Raw genomic sequence first — 15594 nt, 5'->3', positions numbered from 1 at the left:
ACCGAATAAAAGTTGTTTTCAGTTTGTGTGTGTGCGTGTGTGTGTGTGTGTGTGTGTGTGTGTGACTGTGTAACTAATGGCCTCAGGTGAAAGCGCCTGCTGCTGCTTCTTTGCAAAGAAAAGTGTGTGTGCGCGTGTGTGTGCATGAGTAAGACGGGGGCGGACCCAGGAGGAGGATAAAGAAGTTGCGGGGTGTGGCTTAGAGGAAGAGAGAGAGACAAAGTAAGAGAGATGTTGATTTTGTCAGCATTCATTTGAAAACACGACTCCAAGTGGATCACTTCCACACTCCTGCACTCACACACACACACTTCAGTGCTCACACACAAACAGTTACGCTCGTGTGGAGTATCAGCACTCGGAGTGAGAAGGACAGAGGGGGAGAACTGCACCTGTCCTGCACACACACTCTGTCCTCACACTCATATAGGGAGAGGATCTGACTGCTCGTCCCTATGTGTGGATGGGACCAAAGTCACACGGTGAGTACGGATCAGCTCTTAACACCCTCTGACTTTTTATGTTTTCTAAGGGAGAAAAGAAACAACATTAGATTTAGTCTTAAATTGTTGTATAATTGATCATTACACTAAAAAAGAACTTTTCTGGTTTTGTAACTTTCTTTCTCTTGGCTCTTAAGAAACTGCACTAAATTTTATAACAGACAGAAACAGCAAATGAAAATAAAACTAAGACAATTATGTATCTGGAATCCCAATTTATTAACTTTTTAAAGAGAATTTTATTTCTGCTTCATGACTGAGACTGTCCCACTTTGACAAGAGGAGATCTTTATTCAAACCTTGCTGCTGTGGATTTTTGCACCATTTTGGGTTCAGCTCTGGGTATTTTCTATTGTAGATATCTTCAGTTTGGATTCAAGACTTTACTTGCATAATTTTTTTTGGAACATTTGAACAAAAGTTGCTCTTACAAAATAAACTGTGACATCACTGAAGTTTTGACTTCTCCATGTGGATATCACACTGATCAGTGAGTTCCTTTTACTGTTTTTTACTGATATGGGGGAGCTTCGTCTTCAAATGTTTAATTAGCCACAAATTTGACTTTTTGCAGACTCAGCTTTCATGTTTTCAGTTGGTCTAAATGCACGAGAAATTAATTGTTTCTTGGTTCTTGGTTTCACTATTAGTTTTCATTGTTGCAGCTGTTATGCAAAGATGAGTTTTGCGGAGAGCAGAAATATCGAGAAAGGTTTTCATATATGATCACTCTTTAACAGGCTCGATTTAAATGGCAAATGGGGCAGAAACTGTTGTTGTTCAGGGTTGTTCTCTGTGGAAAAAGGTGCAGCTGCTGATTTCTTGCGAGAAATTTCATAGTTTTAGAAGACAAATGATGATCCTTATGGTTTTTACTGGATTTAAATTTTGACTATTTGCTTTGTTCAATTTAACTGTTGGGTTCAATGAGGTGTAGACTGTTTAACTTGGATAAAGTTTTTAATAAGTTTTGCAAACTGATGTTTCTTTGGAAATCCGTAAGAAGTGTGATTTATAAAAAGGATTACATTGTTCCTGCTTAAAATCGTAGTTGTGACTGGAGTCAGTTGGATGTGAAATAATTTTCTTTCTTGTGGCTCCAGAAGAATTTGCAGAGTTGAGTGTGGTCACTGAAGATCTGCTGCTTTCCGCTTGTCTGCGTGGGACCAGCAGCATGTTTGTCCCTGTGTGGATATCTGCGTGTGTGTGTGTGTGGGATTGTCTTGGGTGGGATCATGTTTGAAGTTTTGTTTGCGCTGCCGTGGCCCCCCAAATGGAAAAGTTTTGACGCTCCCTTCCTCATCACTCCCCCTGTTCATTACTAACACACACACACACACACACACAGGCACACACACACGCAGGGAATTGGGATGATTTGCCGGTTCCGCTGCTTCCAATTTTAGCTTCATTCAGACACAGACAGCATTTCCTTCCTCTGTCTTCAACCCCAGGGAGCAACAGGGAGGAGGGGGATAAAGAGGGAGGAAACATGGCAAAAATTACGTCCACATTGTCCGAGTGAATTTTCCATGTTTTTGAATAAATAATAGTTAAGTGCAATGTAAACAACAAACAGAAAGCACACGTTACATTTGCATTGGGTAGGAAAAGAGGAGGAAATGCTGACAGGAGTAAAAAGAGGAGGAGGAAATGTACCTAAAAAAAATTCACATTAGTAAGTTGGCTTATTTTTTAAACTATTTTTTACAAGTTAGCTTTGAAAAAAGTTACACGTTGAAGTGCATTTTTGATTATTTTCAATGATTAATTTGCTAGAATTCGTTTTAATTTTACTGGATACAAATGTTAAACTCATTATAATACCTAATATTCTTCATATAATTAAGGGTTTACAGGAACATTTTATTCAAAGACTGAAGTTCTACCATCTGTTCTTTCCTCAATCAGTCTATCATTGTGTTTGATTACAGGTTACTATCTCAGCTCAAGTTATCTTAAAGTTTGTGTTAAAATGAGAAATCAATCAGTTCAATTAAAGTCTAAACCTGGAAGTTACTTCAATGGGTGAAACAAATCAAGGTTATTCAGGTAGTGTGATGTGATTTTGATTAAAAGACAATCCAATTTTCTGGACTTTCACTGGAGTGATGAATGAATCGAGCCTTAAATTAACGAATGAATCCTCCATTTGTTTCCCAAATTGGTTAACAGTTAGTCTCAATGGTTGACAAGAAGTTTCCTGCCTTTTGCTTTGTGTGCATGTCCACACACATTATGTGTGTATTTTTGTGTGTGACACCAGCATTAGTCAGACCCCCCCTCTTTTCTTAATGAGTCACCACACATAATAATCACAGATCTTCCTCTCTTCTCTTTGTCTTGATCCATCTCATCACAGCATTTTATCTCGTTTCGTCCAAATCTTTTTTTATCCTCCTTTTATTTCTTATCTTTTTCCTCCCACATCCTTTTCGTCCTTTCTTCGTTATCTCTTTTCCACCACTCGTCCAGTTTCTTTACCTTTTTCTTATCTTCTTTTCAGTCATTTTCTACTTTTCTCTGCCATGGTTCTTTGTTTCTTTTGCTTCCAGTTTTTTGCATTGCTTTTTTCTCTTTCTCTTCTCTTTCCTTTGACCTTTTTTTCTTTTTTCTTTGCCTCTTCCCTTCCACACCTTATTATTTCCATCTGCCCCCTTTCTTTTTATTACATTTTTTTTCTACAGTGCTGTTGCCCGTTCTGAGTTTTCATTTCTGTAAATATTTTTGATAAAACTTCATAAATTGATATACCCTTTATCCTTTCCTTTGCTTCTCCACCAGGCGACCTCTCATAGCTCGGCCATGTTGACCAGTGAGGGGGCGCACACCATGGAGCAGGACGACACACATTACAAAGCCAAGATGGACTCCACAGCCACCAGCACAAGCTCAGATGGAGCCGAGACGATGACCGACACAGACGTAGATGTTGAGATGGAAGAGGCAGACATGACACAGTGGACAGAACCAGAGTTCGAGGAGAAGTGCACATACATTGTCAAAGACACGCCGTGGGAGGCGGGGCCAGACAGTGATGCTGTGATGATGACGACAACCAGAGCCGAGGCATCGCTGCCCCGAAACTTAGCCTTCAAACACCTGGCCAGCAGCAAGGAGGTCAGACTCACACGTACAGTATACACAAACTCACACACACACTGGCAGACAGCAAAACTTTCTCTCCAGACACCATTTTTTACACACTTACAAACAGAGAAAGCCATCTGTAAATGCACACACACACAAGAGTGAGTCAGATGTGGGTCATGTAATGAACAGGGGGTCCTGTCTCGTAAAATTTCACACACATACATACACACACAAAGGAATGTATGTGCTTGTGGGTGTATGAAATGCCAGAGGCAGAATGCACACACAAACACAATTACAAGCAAATTTCAAAAGCTCGAATCCAACTGAAAACTAATTCATCATCTGAGAACATTTTGACAGCCTGGTCTCAAGTGCTGTGTGTCATGTTCTATGCAACTCTGATGTCTGACCTAAAAATACCCAACCCAGCAGGCAGGGGGCGCACTTCTGCACCTCAACAGACACAACACATTAAACAATTTAAGTATGCTTAAGTCTGATTTAAGTCTAATTTCTGACTGACAAAGTTACAGCATTTCAATGTGAACTTATGATTCAGTCATGCCTGATCAGAAAAAGCATGAAGCCTGTGTTAAATTTTGTTCCTTTATTTTTCTTTTTTAATTAAACATCAAACAATCTCATTTTCCTGATATGGATCCTCTATAAATCTTCCTCAACTCACAATCTGCCGCAATGACGCAAAAGGATAACTTTTTTGGCATTGATCAAACCGAGTGTGAAAAAGTAAAATGTCAAAGGTTGAAACTGGGGTTGGATAACAGCGAGATCAAAATGACCCTTTGGGAATGTGATAAAGTGAAAAACAGAAGTTGCTTGGCTTCTAAAATGTTTTACAGCTAATTTCATTTGGAGAAGTCTACTCAGCTTCGACTTCTATGCTGTTTAATTGAAAATCACCTATTTAAAGTCAAAAGCCTAATGCACGCAGTGTTTTTCCAGAGCATTTTGGACTGGAAACAGAAGCGTGACTGAAGGTCAGAGGGTTGAAACTTCGTCAATTTAGACACTGTGAATTTGTCAGGGATACAGCGTGATCACATAGATTTTCTCATCAGAGGCTTGTCAATAGGAAACTGAAGTAGGAGGCAGAGGGAGAAAGAAGGAGAAGAGTGTGTTCTGTTTGTGAGCTGATTTACTATCAGCGAATATTTATTGTGACCAGGAAAGGAAGAAGGGAGAAGCTGATCAAAGAAAACTAAATTTAAGTTCAAAGAAAGGAGGACAGCGTTGCAAAAAGTCTGTTAATAAGTCAAAAAACCTGTGCGCACACATGCACACTAACATGGCCTTAAGACTGATCTTATGGAGGAAAAAGAGGAAAGGGGGATTTCCCATGACACCAGGGAACAAGGGGGTTTGGGAAAGACTTCTGTTTGCGTGGGTTTAGCATGAATAAAATGTGTGTGTTTCTCTTCAATCCATGGCTGGTGCCTAATGTCTAGTCACCACATAATCCCTTGCTTTTTTCTTCTTCTTCTCCCTGTGCGTTGGTTGAATCGCATGAGAAAATAAAATAAAAAGAAACTGATGATTTTTTTTCTTTAGCGTATGCTAATGTTTCCCCTTGAAGCATCTGAAGTGGCAGTGGTTTTGGGTTGATGTGGCAACGAGTGAAGGTGTGAAGTTTGATAGAGATTTTAGAGTTGAGCCAATTAAGCACACGTAACACAGAGCTCGAAATGAACTGAAGTGTGGAGGCATTCATTAATCATCGTCTCAGTTGACAGCTGGTTGACATGGTGTGTCTATATTTCAAATAAGACCTAATGAGACTTAATGATACATGTCGCTGACGGATGTGCACCACAGTTTAAAAAACAGACATCATTCTCCTGAATATCAAGTCACTGTCTTGTACGTTAATACTGTGTTTAGGCTGCAAAGTTTCTAACCTGTCTGTGTGTATTTGTGCAGGTGGTTGGTGTCTGCAGCAGGGAGTACATCCCCAAAGGAACTCGCTTCGGTCCCCTGGTGGGGGAGATCTACACAGCCGACAGCGTCCCCAAAGACGCTAACCGGAAGTACTTCTGGAGGGTGAGTACACACGTTCAAAACACACACAAAGACATGCACACTTCCTCAGAAGCCGGAGGGACCCCTTCCTGTGACGTCACGCACGTCTAAAGTCAGTCAGTGGAACAGGAAGTTGGGCTTGATGTTTTCTGTCTGTGTGTGTGAGTGTACGTGTACAAGGAAAGATGGGGATGTGATGTCATCTTCACGCAAAAAAAAATGTCACACTGAGGTTCCTGTAAGTCCGCGCACACTTGCACATAGTTAGGTAGAACTCGCTCGATCACTACCGGTAATTGACAGTGAGAGTACACACACTCACACACACCACCTACCTGACCCCTGCCTACAGTGTGTGTGTGTGTGTGTGTGTGTGTGCGTGTGTGTGTGTGTGTGTGTGTGTGTGTGTGTGTCTACGTGGTGGATTTGATTTGAGTAACCACAGGCAGACACAAAAAATGATGGGTGTTCCATTCATGCTCATAGAAAGAGAGAGAAACTAGAGGCTGAGATAGACGAAGAATGAAATACAGACTAAGTAAGAGGGGGAGGAGAGTTAGAAAATGACTTGGTCCTTCCTTTGCCTTTGAATATAAAGAAAGATCTCCTCCTCCGTGGCAGGTTCTCTCGCTGTCTTTTTTTTATCTGGTTGAAGGAGATGAAGGCAAACAGAGAGACATGGTAAGGATCGGAAAGATAGATGAAGAATGAGATTAAAAGAAAGATATCTGGATGATGGGCAATGCGTAATCACTAGATGGTAGTTATATGGCTTTCTCTGACTTGATTAAGTTAGTTTCTGTTTTTAATTCACTGTAGCCTATGAAACTTGTGTTTGTGTAATTTGGCACATTCGTAGCTAATGGCGTTTTTTTTAATTGTAGTGTAATTTTTTGTTCTCTTTTGATTCCTCATGTTTCCATTTCTTCCTCATTAATTTACTTATTCATTTGTTTAGACATGTACTTAGTTAAATACTTTATTTATTAGATAGAGTTTTTGCCGATTAGTTAGTTGAAATTCCTGCCAATTTTTTTTCACAATGCTTTGACCTTTTAAGACCCAGGCTTGAATTTTGTGTGGATTTTGATTTCTGCCAGCTATTTGGGATGAGTAGGATCTGATCAGCTTAAAACCAAAGCATTTGCTTTGAACTGAAAGTAGTTTTCAGCAAAAAAAGATGTTCTCATTTGGGGACCACCAGCAGCAAAAGTAGTTAGATGGTTTCTAAAGAAAGAGAGTATGGGAATTTAGAGGTATTAGTTTATGTCGGTTTTTCTTTGTCAATTTGTGATAAAAGTTGGACTCTTTGGTGCTTTGTTCTAATGAGAGAATGTAACACAGTTACATTTAAAACATTCAAGCAAAACAACTCTCATTCTCTCATTCCAGATCTATGAGGACGAGGAGTTTCACCACTTTGTCGACGGCCTGGATGAGACTCGCTCTAACTGGATGCGGTACGTGAACCCGGCCCACTCTGCATCGGAGCAGAACCTGGCGGCGTGTCAGAACGGCATGGAGATTTATTTCTACACTGTGAAACCCGTCCCTGCTGGTGCAGAGCTGCTCGTGTGGTACTGCCACGACTTCGCCCGACGCCTGCGATACCCACCGTCAGGAGAGCTGATGATGCAGAAACTTAGTAAGTTCATTTTCCCTACTTTTTAATCCATCCATGAACAGTAAAGCTGCTTTAGGCACACTGAGGACATTCACTATCTATGAATGAAATCTAAATGGCTTTTTTTCTACAGACAAGTTGTCAGACAATAGACAAATAAAGTTTTACATCAGAAGTCAGGATGGTGTTATTAAAGCCCAAAGCAGTGGCCAGCTTACTTTAAAATACAAGAAACCAAAAGCAGCGTGTGCATGTGTGTGTTTGTCTTTAGCGTGTCCTGTCGCCGCTCTTAAAGCCTAACAGCGTTTTTGAGTGTAACTATGTCTCCTTCCTCTCTCAGCGTTAGTCTGTTATTATCTCGCACACACAAGAGTACAAGACCAACAACCTTTCATCCCTGTCAGTGCCATCGTTGTATTTTTGTGTGTGCGCCAGTGACAGTGTAATTACACACAGGGGGATATGGCCCCTAATGCCACAGTCTTACACACTTAAAGACCCGCTTTTAACATAAAAGCTCTCACAGACACACACGCACACACACACAAACTTTGCTCAGCCTCAATAAAAGGAGCAGAGACAGAGTGTGTTTGCTCGACTCTGTGCTTCATTGACCTTTTTATGACAAACACAGCTAAAAGTTTCTCTGTACTTACGAAGAAATACATAATGTACACTGATAAATATTCTTCTTTAAACTGATATACTTTTTCTAAACTTTTCTTCTTTTCAAACTGAAAGAGTTCTTCTCTTCGCACCTCATTTCAACCCCAAGAAAATTATATATGAAACATATTACACAAAAATTCAACTTGCATACATATTCATGACACAGCAGACGAACTGCACTGATCAAAGAGAGCGTGAGCCAAGAGGAAAACAAAGACTAAATACTGGGAGCTGAGTAAATTTCCAGGTGTGACTGCAGGCTAATAGCAGTGTTAAGGTGGCAGAGGAACCAGCACACCCAGCCAGAGTGACTCCAGTACCCAGGGAAAAATGCGCATGACCTGGGGGACGCAGGCAGGAGGGATCCCCCCACCCTCCTCGACCCTTCTACTTGCCCTCCTCCCCCCTTCCCAACACATTGTGTTTATACTATTTATGTTGTCTTTGATTTGCTTCCTTGGTCATTTAAGCCTTAAGCCTTACACGCTTTAACCAGCCAGTGACTTGCATTTTGGCTGCAATTTTGTCTTTGAGCCACACAGCTTTTAGGTTAAACTTTTTTTTCTTTTTACGGTCTGATAAGCTTCCCAAAATGAGTACAACATCAGACAGTTGCTTTGGCTCAATAGAGGTTAGCTCTAAAAGGAAGTCAGAAAATAATGTCACTGGCTGAGTAAAACCAAGAAAAAACCACAATCCTTGTGAGTAATTCACGTTGGACTGAAACTCAACTAAAAGGGCAAAAGGTAAAACGAGAGGAAGCTGCAGTAATGAATCCTATGCATTACACTGAACGGCAGCCAACCCTTTTATTGAAGTCGGTCGGTTAGTTTCTGAAACATTTCAAGCTCAAATTTTGGGCCTGGCAATGAATGCTGTTTGATGTAGAATGGATACATAAAATGCAAAGGATGCAAAATGTCTCCATGTTTTCGGAAACTTGCCAGCAAACTACAGTGTAAATGTCTCCAATAGTCTGTGTCAGTTTGGATGACAGGAGCTTGTGAGATACTGACAATTTGGCCACTCCCAAAATGATTAGGCCGTCCAAATATGCTCAATCTTTTTGATGAACGAGAAGAGTTTTCATTTGTTTGGTTTGAACTGCATTTCAGTGCATTAATGACTAGAAATTGTAGATATCGCTCATTAGATTCTGACCAAACTTGGGAAAGTAAAGAAACGCATTTCACTGTGTGTTCCAGTTTTAGAAAATTACACTTGCTACCCGAAAGGGGGTGCTAGAGTCTCCAGCCCAAAGCACATCCTGTTTTATATTCCTGAGGAGAGTGACAACTACATCGTGCTTTTAATTCTCAGCTTTCTGCTCTTTCGAGCACAGTCATTGCAAAACCAGACGTGTGTGTATACGTGTGTGCGTGCATGACATCGCTCGGTGCTCCTCACTTTCTCCTCTCCCTTTTTCTCTCACTCTTTTTTGTTGCCGTCATTTAGCATTCTTAAAGTGTTAGCACTTGAGAGCACCTGTCATCTATTTGCATGCGTGTTTATGTGTGTGTGTTCAAAGACGCTCTGGTCCACCGACAAAACACTCTCTCTTCTTGCACACACACACACACACACGAACACACTCATAAGGGTAACATGCCAACACATTTACACCCCTCTTTTCATCTCAAGCACATGTAAGCTCACACATACTGTGCACATGTGTGTGAGTGTGTTAGTGTGGCGGTCAATCCGACTGATATATTTGCCACTTAAAGAGACCAGAAAGAAGTTGGAGGCAGAGAGGGTAGAGTTTGCCTCCTTCCCCCTCAACTGACTACTTGAACTTCCTGGCAGAAGGGCCGTGTTGACAGATTGATATCTCCAATATGGCCGCCCTGTTTGTTTTCTGCAAGAGGGATGGAGGGAAGAGAAAGAGGAGGAGGAAGAAGACTAACTGATAACCTCAGTGTTTACACACTGCCGCTATACTACTGACGACAGGGTCACTGGCTGTGTGTGTGTGTGTGAGTGAGGAGGTGAATCGGGGGAGTGAAGCAAATTTCACCAGCGCTGGCACTAAGGATTAACTTTGACAATCTCCATCTCTCTCTAACACACACACACATATGCGCACACACGCACACTCCCCTCTGGGCGACCTCATGGTAAAGAGTTGCCTGGGCAGTAAATGAGCTTTATGGATAATAGACGGCTGTATTTTAAGGCCCGTCTGTGGCAATTTAACAGCCAAGATGTGCTGCTAACTGACATCCCAGGGCTTTTAGAATGTGTGTGAGTGAGTTCTCCCCTAATCCACTCTTTCATCATGGAGCAAAGACAGTAGGTGTGAGTGACTGTGGAGGAAGCTCTCTAATTCAACCTTCGACCTGGAAACAATAGCAAATGACCAGAAAAAACTTTCCAAGTAGGGGCTAGATCAGAGGTGTGTGCGAGATGTCCAAAAGTGGGAGAGTCAACAAATCAGACAGAGGCCTTTGTCTGCAGGCGCCTAAATGTGTGTACTTTGTCACATGGTGTGGGTGTGTTTGTGTGTATTTGTGGAGGGCAGGTGGAGGCCAAGCTTTTTCTGAGGATATCTTTAGCAGGAAACCCTCCATCAGCCCTGTCTGTCTGCCCCCATGCTGATTTTATCTTGATTTTATAGATACACACACACCACATATTCCACACACAATGCCCAAAGGCAGATGTCACGCCTCGCTTCCTGTCTTTCACCCCTTCTCAGGTCCCTTACCCTCGTTCGTCAGTCCTGTCACCCTAACTGGCCCGCTGAGCTACTTATGGTGTTCCTTAACACTGAGACACCCAAACTCAAATAGTTTTTAAAAACAATACATTATTTATTTTCTCAGCACTTCTTTAAATGACAAGATTTCTATAATTTCTATGGAAACCAGAGGCCCGTTTGATGAACTCCTGTTGACCTCATTTCTTTCTTTGTGTCTTTTCAGAGCAGTCACTTTTGGAAGTTAAGCGGCAGCAGGTGAGCAGCGAGGAGCGCTTTGTGGAAGCATCCAGCCCGTTTCCTGCTGCAGTGACCCCTACACAGCCCAAGAGAGAGCATAGTGTCCTCTCCATTCTGAGTGGCACCAACAGCACCTCAACCTCTTCGTCAACCAAGAGGGAGCCCAGCCGGCCCCTCCCCACCCGCCCTCGCTGTGCTGACAGCCCAGAGCGCCTCCTGTACCCTCGTGCCCTCTACCCGGCTCTCAGGCCCCACCCTCACATCTCTGAAGACTTCCTCAGCCGGAAACCTAGCCGGCTTGGTTATCCCTCCACTCATTCTCCCGGTAACCAGTCTTCAGCCACACCGAGTCCATCTGCAAGGAGCAGCCCAGACAGCAGCCCCCAGGGGAGCCCGTCTGGGCCAGCACCATCACCTGCTTCTTTCTACTCCACTGGACTGGGTTCTTACCCTGGTTACTCCCCACCATCTGCCCCCCTCTCCTCCCCCTTCTACCCTCCAGGGGCCCCCTACTCACGTTACCTCCTACCCCATCACTATCCTCTGCCTGGCGGTGGCGTCCCGACTGTAGGAGGGATCTTCCCTAGAATGTATTCCCCGTACAGCAGCCTTTTGCCCCTTCATGTTCCCTTCCTTCCTTCTGACACAGCAGGGAGGCGCTTGCTTGTGCCAGAACATGTGCACCCCTCCTCCATCTCAGCCCACAGAGACGTCCTCCTCCCTGGGCCCACCAGTGCCTTCTCAGCCGCTACTTCTCTGAGAGACAAAGCAGGGCCTCACAATCCTTATCACGGGCACTCTAACCCACACGGACCAGCCCATGCTCCCTCCAGCGGCTCCCCAACAGCAGGCACAGCACCTCCCAGTGAGCATGTGCCCACTAAGCCTACCTCAGCCCTGCTGGGCAACACTAGCGAACATCGTTCCGATGAAGAGGCTATTAACTTGACCAAAGTTAAGCGTGGCACATGCTCAGCGGGCTACAAGGCTCTGCCTTATCCTCTGAAGAAGCAGAATGGCAAAATCAAATATGAGTGCAATGTGTGCAGTAAGACTTTCGGGCAGCTGTCGAACCTGAAGGTGAGACTTGAGACTTATGTCTTTTTTTAACCTCATGTCTGCTCATCTGATTTACATCCTTACTGTCATTCCTGTCCTCTGTAAGAACTGCAGTTTAATCAGTATGCAGCAGAACAGGTTTATGTCACTGAAAGGAGCAAGGAATGTCACCAGGATGTTCTCACATTAAAATGTTTATTATCTGAATAAAGAAGTAATCTTGTCCTCTCTTGTCTTGTGTTGCTGGCATGCAGGTTCATCTTCGTGTGCACAGTGGAGAGAGGCCCTTCAAATGTCAAACCTGTAACAAAGGCTTCACTCAACTGGCTCATCTGCAAAAACACTACCTGGTCCACACTGGAGAGAAGCCACATGAATGCCAGGTGGGAAAACAATTCAGAAGATGAGCTGATTCCTCATTATTAATGAAATGTGAGCTTGTGTTTTTTTTTTGCAAGCGACTGATAGAACTTATTTGATCTCCTCTTTCAGGTTTGTCACAAGCGCTTCAGCAGCACCAGCAACCTGAAAACTCACCTGCGTCTTCACTCCGGGGAGAAGCCCTACCACTGTAAACTCTGCCCGGCTAAGTTCACCCAGTTTGTCCACCTCAAGCTACACAAGCGCCTACACTCCCGTGAGCGACCACATAAATGCCCCCACTGTCATCGCCATTATATCCACCTGTGTAGCCTGCGTCTTCACATGAAGGGGAATTGCCTGGCAGCAAATTCCAGCTCTGGGAGTCCATCTGTTTCTAGCCAGGCTGCCTTGGAGGAGGTGCATCGTGCCAATGAGGAGATCGAGCGCTTTGACATCAGCGAGCACGCTGAGCGGCTAGAGCAGCTGCAAGGAGGGGTGGAGATGGACGCCATGTTAGAGAAGCAAGTCTTGGGGATGGTATGGAGGGAGACTGACCTTAATTCCCCCCATTTCCTTCCCCACCACAAAGGTAGTGCCACTGAGCTTTTGTCTGCAGGTTATGGCACCTACGAGTCCCAGAATGAGACGTCGGTCATCAAGATACGGCACAGCAGCCCCATCCCACCATTTCCTGCAAACATTACTGTCAAGCAGGAGTCAGAGGATGATGCTTAAAATACCTTTTAGGTACAAGAGACATAAATTTGAGCCTGCGTGGCGGACTTGTTGCCAGGAGCAACAGCTGTAAATAAATAATTATCCGTCTGGTTGTCATCAGGAGTGACATCATGACCACACCAGGTTTACAACCTATCAGGGACTCACGTACTCAGGGCTGTAAGACACTGTCCCATGACTACTTAGTGATTTCGGCATTTATTATTCTTAGACAATCATCTGACGAGGATTTACCTTTAATGTAATTAATATAATTCTGTTATCTGTATTGTATGATTTTGAATCTTTTTCAAATGTCTTTGTTTTTTGATCAATTAGTTATTGTATAATCTAATTTATTATGCTTTTCATTTCTTGTCTGTAAAAGCAATAAGTGGAAAGGATGGATACACTGATGGGGTGAAAACATTGTAAAAACAAAACGTTTTTTTTTTCTGTTGGTGTTAACTTGTTTTTCTCTGTGGCCATTTCTCTGTAGATAGTCACTCTATCTTTCTATGCCCACATTTGTCCTGTGATTTCTGACAAACAGAAGCACAGATGTCCACTCTTCAGGGTTTTACTTATTTAAATACACAAACCAAAGTATCAGGTTAAAAAAGTAGAAAAAGCCAAAGTATGGCACAAACATTTCATTTAGAGAGAAGAGCTTTTATTCAGCCCTCCCTGATATCTTCCCTAAAGCATGTCTGTGTCCTTTTTTGATGCCTCTTTAATTTAAATTAAACAAAAAAGGGCTTTTTTTTGTATATTTTTCACAACGGTTACCTCAGTGTGGATGTGATATGAGTATGTGTGTGTTTGAAGGGACAGCTGAAGATGGGAGTTTTATATTTATTTGAATTTTTCTCTACTTGAAGAAGGCAAAACCAAACAAAACTGGAGAGCAGCTCTTCATGCGGTCCAAAGGAGCGGCAGTCCGCTCTACATGTAGCACATAACGGACTCTGGAGGCTGGTTAGCCCCCCACCCACCTACCCTCCTCTTTTGTGTCTATTTTTTTTTTTCAACCCTGTTAGTACCTAACAGAATAGATTGTGGGGGGATTCACACTAGATGCTAGAAACCAAAGTTCAGTTGGATTTTTTTTGCATGTAAAAGATTTAAAAGGGAAAAATCTAAACAAAGGAAGGACTTGAGAAATCCAAACGCTGAAGAAAGGGAGATTTTGTGTATATGATGAAGTGTTCGCTCTTTAGCTGGGGTCTCCTGTTTTTGTATATTTGAAATTTTCATCTTGTTGTCATTTTTTTTCTATATTTTTGTTAAGAAACAATGGCCCCTTTTTCAACTTAACCTGTCCCCTGCCTTGTTAAGAACACCCAAGCACCTCGGCCCTTCTTTATGCACTGGCCCCTTCCTTTTATTTGATGTCTTCAGTGCCGATGCTTGTTCCATTCACACTGTGCACAATATATAAGAAACTGGTCAAACTTGTGTTAAGACCGAAATTAATGTTACTACAACATGTCTGATATTCTGTAGCAGTTGTACATCATCAACCTGAACTCTGAAGGTCTAACTCTCTCCTCTGTTTCATTACATATTAACGTTCGACCAGAGCGTCTCTTTCTATGTTCAGAGCTTTAACTCCAGAGGAGAATTCCCTAAATAACTGTCTCTGTTTACATTCTGGTTTACATAGTTATTTATGTGCAAAATGTCGAAAAGTGTAAATTATGATATAAATGTTGACTGCTCTAATCTGAACCCTGCGGCTCTCTGTGTTGTTCTTTCTGAGTGTCTCTCGCTATATCAGACATCTTTAATAATGGAAATTAAACTATCCACACACCTTCATGACTATACCATCATATCAACATGTTTTAGGCTACAGTTGTACTGTAGAGTAACGCAGTGATTTATTAGATTCCATATATTCCACTGACATTTTAAGCCGCCTTTTATTCCTTATTAAAAGGATATTTTTGTCTTTTTGAAGTACTTATGAGGAGTTTGTAGCAGCAGCAGATAGCAGTGAGAGCACTCTCTGCTTGGAAAATAAGAAGAATTCTGAACGGGGAGCCGAGCTCAGAGTGACTCAGAACAGGACATCAGAAGACTGAACCTGCATCGTCTAAAACAGGGGTCTCCAACCTTTTTCCCTCTGAGAGCTACTTTAACAAAATAAAAATGGCCGAGAGCTACTTGTGTTTTGTAACATTTATTATCATCGCTCATTTTGAACAAACAAACTCAATAAGCCTTCTTTTCCTGAACATTTACAATATGTTACTGTCCACATCTCACATTCTGTATTAAAACATCACAAAAATTGCATTCACAATAAAAACCATTTAGTTCAGTTCAATATTGAGCAGTGAAGGTGTGTGTGTGTGAATGTGTTCAGAAGTTCAGCCTTTTTAGCTAGTGAGATGACTGACACTGCAAGGAGTCAACAAGAGAGGTGTATGCTGGAGTGTATCCACTTAAGTTCACTCTTATGGAGTCATTTAAATGTTCATCAGTCAGTCTCGTTCTGAGCTTTGATTCAGGACATTCATGTCAGAAAAAGCCGACTCACAGAGGTATGTAGACCCAAACAAAGCAGACATTTTCAGAGCTGC

The 15594-nt window shown here is 42.5% G+C and overlaps 1 protein-coding gene across 1 annotated transcript; it reads left to right on the top strand.

The window, feature by feature from the left end:
- The first annotated feature begins 254 nt into the window (after window positions 1-254).
- Window positions 255-14721, top strand: prdm1a (PR domain containing 1a, with ZNF domain). Its single transcript, XM_075466139.1, has 7 exons — window positions 255-482; window positions 3288-3623; window positions 5538-5657; window positions 7029-7281; window positions 10854-11947; window positions 12181-12309; window positions 12419-14721. The coding sequence occupies exons 1-7, from the start codon at window positions 456-458 to the stop codon at window positions 13022-13024; spliced, it is 2565 nt and encodes an 854-aa protein (XP_075322254.1). The 5' UTR covers window positions 255-455; the 3' UTR covers window positions 13025-14721.
- The last annotated feature ends 873 nt before the right edge of the window (window positions 14722-15594 follow it).

The sequence above is a fragment of the Odontesthes bonariensis genome, chromosome 5 (assembly GCF_027942865.1).
Source record: "Odontesthes bonariensis isolate fOdoBon6 chromosome 5, fOdoBon6.hap1, whole genome shotgun sequence".
NCBI classification, from domain to species: domain Eukaryota; kingdom Metazoa; phylum Chordata; class Actinopteri; order Atheriniformes; family Atherinopsidae; genus Odontesthes; species Odontesthes bonariensis.
The sequence above is the reverse complement of the archived record's forward strand: the minus strand, read 5'-3'. Positions and strand labels throughout refer to the sequence as shown.